We start from the raw sequence: 6,326 nt of genomic DNA on the forward strand, positions 1-6,326 counted from the left end.
GATTTGCAGTATCATTTAAATTTTTTACCTACGTGACTTTACCGAAAGAACCAAGAAGATGAATCCCTGCAGTCACGAAAGCTTTAAATCGAGATAACTAGTTAATTCTTCTTCTTATTAGTAGTATCCGTTAACTTTGAAGGGTCCAAAGTATCCCAACTTGCCTTGATTACCCAGGAAAAAATTAACCACCATGACCCCTCGTTGATTTTATCGGGAGGGTGTCTTGCAAAGTTTTCTCAGCGATGATGCCCATGCTGCTGCTGCTGCTGCTTGGATGCTGACCACATCACTCGCTCACAAAGACAAAGGTCCCCCGTGTAGCCTCTAGCAGACTGTTGCGGCAAGTGCTGTTAGCGAGCAGCACCTATGAAGGCCGGCACGGCACACACGAGGGGGTGGTTGGCCAGCACCATGGCCCGGCCGCCTTTGTCTCCCCAGTGGCGATGTTTACTACACACCGCATTATGTGCTCATTTGAAGCTGAGTCGACCTAGCGGAGGCACACGACAGATTCAGATAAATCGTCACCGGTGTTTGGCCGTGAGCGGGAATCGAACCCGCGTGGCCGGGTTCGTAGCACAGCGTGCTAACCACTACACTACCGGCTCCACACACACAAAGACAAAGATCCCCCGTATAGCCTTAACAGACTGTAGGGGCAAGTGCTGTTAGCGAGCACCTATGAAGGCCGGAACGGTACACGAGGGGGTGGGTGGCCAGCACCACGCCCGACCGCCTTTGTCACACACGCACACACACACGCACGCGCACACACACACACAGACACACGCACACACACACATAGACACACGCACACACACACACAGGCACACACACACATAGACACACGCACACACACGCACATACACACGCACACACACAGATAGACACACGCACACACACACAAAGACACACGCACACACACGCACGCGCAGACACACACACGCGCACACACACACACCCACCCACACACGCGCATACACACACACCCACACACACACGCACAAAGACACACACACACGCACGCGCAGACACACACACGCGCACACACACACAGACACGCGCACACACACACACCCACACACCCACACACACACCCACACACGCACACACGCACAGAGACACACACACACACGCGCACACACACGCACAGACACGCACACACACACACACAGATACGAGCACACACACACGCACACACACACACACGCACACACACACGCACACACACACGCACATACACACACACGCGCACACACACATACCCACACACCCACACACCCAGACACACACACACGCGCACACACACGCGCACTCACACACACACGCACAGACACACACACACGCACACACACACACCCTACATAACAAAGTACGTGGAGCAAAACGACAGGTCATCGTTGCCCTGGGTTGCGAATGTTAATGCAGGAGGTGGAATTCGCTGACTGTGCGTGTTTTACTTTTAAATCCTTTATATTAAGTTCGCTTGCTTGCTTGCGTGCTTGCGTGCTTGCTTGCTTGCTTACGACCGTGCAAATCTTTCGGTCGTTTTTTAACCCACTTCCCGTGATCCAATCGAGCTGACATTTTGCACACAGACTCGTTGTGCGAGACAATTAATGTTCGTGAATTTTTTTTCTTCCAAAATGTTACACCGTTTAGGGAAAACAAATTAAATATTTAATTACCAATTGCTTAATACTGGCAGACAATCATCTGACCCATAGGTGGCAGCCATCTCAAGCCAGAGGACGAGAGGACTCTAGCCGCCACGCATATAAAGGATTTATAGTGAAAAACTTTGTTTTTACGGGTTATACTTATTAAATCCTTTATATTAAGTTCGCTTGCTTGCTTGCGTGCTTGCGTGCTTGCTTGCGCGCTTACGACCGTGCAAATCTTTCGGTCGTTTTTTAACCCACTTCCCGTGATCCAATCGAGCTGACATTTTGCACACAGACTCGTTGTGCGTGACAATTAATGTTCGTGAAAAAAAATTCCCAAAATTTGACACTTATTAGGCAAAACAAAATTATTTACATCTCAAGCCAGAGGACGAGAGGACTCTAGCCGCCACGCATATAAAGTATTTATAGTGAAAAACTTTGTTTTTACGGGTTATACTTGTTGTTTTCTGGGACTGCGAGTGGTACAATTACAAATACGTGAACCCCGACTCGCAGCGATAGCAATAGATTATTGAATCCATCCGTGCGGAGATTTGAGTGTCACCCCTTGCCCCTCTCCCCACCCCCGCCTCCTGGGTTTGCTTTGGCTTTTCTAGTTGCCTCTGACTCGTAGCCCCACCTACCCCCAATCCCAAAAAAGGGGCCGTCCATAAATGACGTCACGCACCTAAAGGGTGGGGGGGGGGTCAGACGTTTGGGACGATGTGTGACGAGGGGGGGGGGGTGAGAAGCGTGACGTCACATCAAAATGGGTAACTTTAAATAAATATAGACAACACGTTCTATCTTGATAATGGTTTTTTTACCCTTCTATCTGGCAACAAAACTGACACCTTTTTAACGAGGAGTCATGTTTGCATAGACCACAATACCTGCAGTCATAATGCAAACAAAAAACATAACTCTGATAATATATGCACTATATAATATATATTATCAGCGTTATGTTTTTTGTTTGCATTATGGCTGCAGGTAGTGTAGTCTATGCAAACATGACTCCTTGTAAAAAAGGTGTCAGTTTTGTTGCCAGATAGAAGGGTAAAAAAAACAATTATCATATTTTTTAACTGACAAATGAGGTTCCAATGGTGTAAATATACGTTCTATCTTCTTGGTTCTTTCGGTAAAGTCACGTAGAAGGGAAATAATAAAATAATAAAAATAAAACATAATAAAATACAATTCTCACGACGTTTCGGCCACAACGCAAGCAGCCGTCCTCAGGTGAAGAACAGGTCTGTCGGGGAGACAGCGTCTGAATTGACTTTTTCATAAATGTTTTCTCCTACAACATCAGAGTGCAGCGCCACATTAAATACGCACTACAATAGTTTAAAGCGATTTGAAGCATGTTTAATAGATTTTTTTTGGGGGGGGGGGGGGGGGGGGGCAGAGCTTTGTGACGTCATATTTTACAGGGGGGGGGGGGGGGTTGACTTTTCGTGATGCCGTGTGACGAAGGGGGGGGGGGGGGGTGGGGGGGTCAAAAATCGTCCAAAATCGCGTGACGTCATTTATGGACGGCCCTAAATAAATCATCACTGGATGTCAATGGGGCTCCAAATAATCCCCGACTTCCCGGCAAAGACTCAGCGAGGCATGGATCACTCACACGCCACGTGCCGTCAACAGCGCTACGGCTTTGCAAGAGGCCTGCACTAAGCAGTGGAGGGAGCCTGGCTCACGATAAGAAACATATTCTACCCCTTCTTCTTGGTTTTTTCGGTAAAGTCACGTAGAAGGGAAGTAATAAAATAATAAAAATAAAACATGATGAAATAATTATGTTTCATTTTTATTATTTTATTAGTTTCATTCTACGTGACTTTACCGAAAAAACCAAGAAGATGAATCCCTGCAGTCACGAAAGCTTTAAATCGAAATATTCCACCCCCTCCACACCCACCCCAACACGTTCTGCATTCGCGTTGTTGTTGTTGTTGTTGCAGTACACTTATTTATTTTGTTCTAGATTGGAAGTTTTCGTGACTGCGAGGATTCATGCCCTGTTTTTTTTTCGGTAAAGTTACGTGGGTGAAATTTTTTAAAATAAATAAAATTTAATTAGAATGAAAACAACTGGAATTCATATTCTTGGTTCTTTCGGTAAAGTCACGTAGAAGGGAAATAATAAAATGATATGAATATGAAACAATAAAAATTCTCACGACGTTTCGACTGCAACACAAGCAATCATCATCAAGTGTGAAATCCACAGCAAGATAATTTGTAAAAAGTTAAGTTAAGAAGAAAACGCCACTTGTTTCAAATTTTCTTGCTGTGGATTTTACACCTGACGATGATTGCTTGTGTTGCAGTCGAAACGTCGTGAGAATTTTATTGTTTTATATATTTATTATTTTATTATTTCCCTTCTACGTGACTTTTACCGAAAGAACCAAGAATATGAATCCCTGCAGTCACGAAAGCTTTAATTCAAAACTAAAATTAAATTAAATCACGACGTTTCAGGCACAACACAAGCATCCTTCATCAGGTGAGGACAAGCTGTTGTTGAAACGTCGTGATTTGATTTAATTTTATTTCAGTTTTCTTGGTTCTTTCGGTAAAGTCACGTAGAAGGAAAATAATAAAATAATAAAAATAAAACAATAAAATACAATTCTCACGATGTGCTGCCAAGCATGGTGGTGCTCATTCAGACGCTGTCTTTCCGACAGACCTGGTCTTCACCTGAGGACGGCTGCTTGCGTTGTGGCCGAAACGTCGTGAGAATTGTATTTTATAATGTTTTATTTTTTATTATTTTATTACTTCCCTTCTACGTGACTTTACTGAAAGAACCAAGAAGATGAATCCCCGCAGTCACGAAAGCTTTAAATCGAAATTTATTTCAGTTGTTTTCATTCAATTTTTCTTTTTTCCAACGTGACTTTACCGAAACAACCAAAGAGTATAAGGCTCACGTTTGAGGATGATGATAATGAGCTGTGGAGGAGGTCTTTGTGAGTGTCACCTGTTCCAGGTAGATGAGTATCTCCTCGCTCAAGTTCTCCTGGGAACCTCCGAGTGTGCTGTACTTGAGGCAGTACAGCAACTCCGTGAGCAACTTCTGTGGACACACACACAAAGACAAAGATCCCCCGTGTAGCCTTAGCAGACTGTCGGGGCAAGTGCTGTTAGCGAGCAGCAGCTATGAAGGCCGGCACGGCACACGAGGGGGTGGGTGGCCAGCACCACGCCCGGCCGCCTTTGTCTCCCCAGTGGCGATGTTTACTACACACCGCACCATGCACTCATTTGAGGCTGAGTCGACCTAGGGGAGGCCCAGAAACCGGTTCGGATAATCGTCACCGGTGTTGGCCGTGAGCGGGAATCGAACCTAGGTCGTCAGGTTCGTAGCGCAGCGTAGCGCTAACCACTACACTACCACTCACACACAGACACACACCCACACACACAGACACACAAACACACAGACACACAGACACACACACAGACACACACACAGACACACACCCACGCACACAGACACACAGACACACACACAGATGCACAGACACACACGCAGACACACACCCACACACACAGACACACACCCACACACAGACACACACCCACACACACAGACACACACACAGACACACACACAGACACACACACACCCACACACACAGACACACACACAGACACACAGACACACTCCCACTCACACAGACACACACACAGACACACACAGACACACACCCACACACAGACACACACCCACACACACAGACACACACACAGACACACACACAGACACACACCCACGCACACAGACACACAGACACACACAAATACACAGACACACACGCAGACACACACCCACACACACAGACACACACCCACACACAGACACACACCCACACACACAGACACACACACAGACACACACACACAGACACACACACAGACACACACACACACACAGACAAACACAGACAGACACACACACGTACGCACGCGCACACAACATAAAATCCATTATACAGACTGTTGAAGCAAGTGCTGTTAGCGAGCACCTATTAAGGCCCGCCACGGCGCGCTAATTTGGGGCGACGTCAGTGTGGTGAACTGCACACCCGGCCGCCTTTGTCTCCCCAAGCGCTGACTTATTACACACCACTCATTTAAAGCGCGTGGCCTGAATAGGAGGCACCGACGATGCTTCACCCCTGCGTCCCGGAATCGAACCCATGCGGCCGGGGTTTGTCGCCAAAAGTGAGTTGGTGAGCGGGTGAATAGTCACCCCCAATCTCCTCCTTTAGTCACCCGCTCACCCGGGGGGTAGACTCAGCACAAGCAATCACCCCCCCCCCACCCTCAACCCATAATCCTCAAAGAGCAAACGGACATCTTCTTGGTTCTTTCGGTAAAGTCACGTAGATTGGAAATAATAAAATAATAAACAGGTATGTCTTCTCGACAGACCTGTTCTCCTACCTGCGGACGGCTGCTTGCGTTGTGGCCGAAACGTCGTGAGAATTATTTTATTATGTTTTATATTTGTTATTTTATTATTTCCCTTCTACGTGACTTTACCGAAAGAACCACGAAGATGAATCCCTGCAGTCACGAAAGCTTTAAAATAATTTTATTATGTTTTATTTTTATTATTTTATTATTTCCATT

At 46.3% G+C, this 6,326-nt stretch overlaps 1 protein-coding gene across 1 annotated transcript in view; it reads right to left on the reverse strand.

Annotated features, from left to right (window-relative positions):
• Positions 1-5,892, reverse strand: part of LOC133358820 (BAI1-associated protein 3-like) — a 36,953-nt gene extending 31,061 nt beyond the window's left edge. The window contains exons 1-2 of the mRNA XM_061577268.1: positions 5,854-5,892; positions 4,669-4,764 (exon numbers count right to left, since the gene is read on the reverse strand). Coding sequence (XP_061433252.1) covers positions 4,669-4,764; positions 5,854-5,892 — 135 coding nt within the window. The remainder of the gene's footprint in view (positions 1-4,668; positions 4,765-5,853) is intronic.
• Positions 5,893-6,326: the final 434 nt, after the last annotated feature.

Source organism: Lethenteron reissneri, chromosome 63 (assembly GCF_015708825.2).
Source record: "Lethenteron reissneri isolate LAM-NWPU_2019-01 chromosome 63, ASM1570882v1, whole genome shotgun sequence".
Lineage (NCBI taxonomy): Eukaryota > Metazoa > Chordata > Hyperoartia > Petromyzontiformes > Petromyzontidae > Lethenteron > Lethenteron reissneri.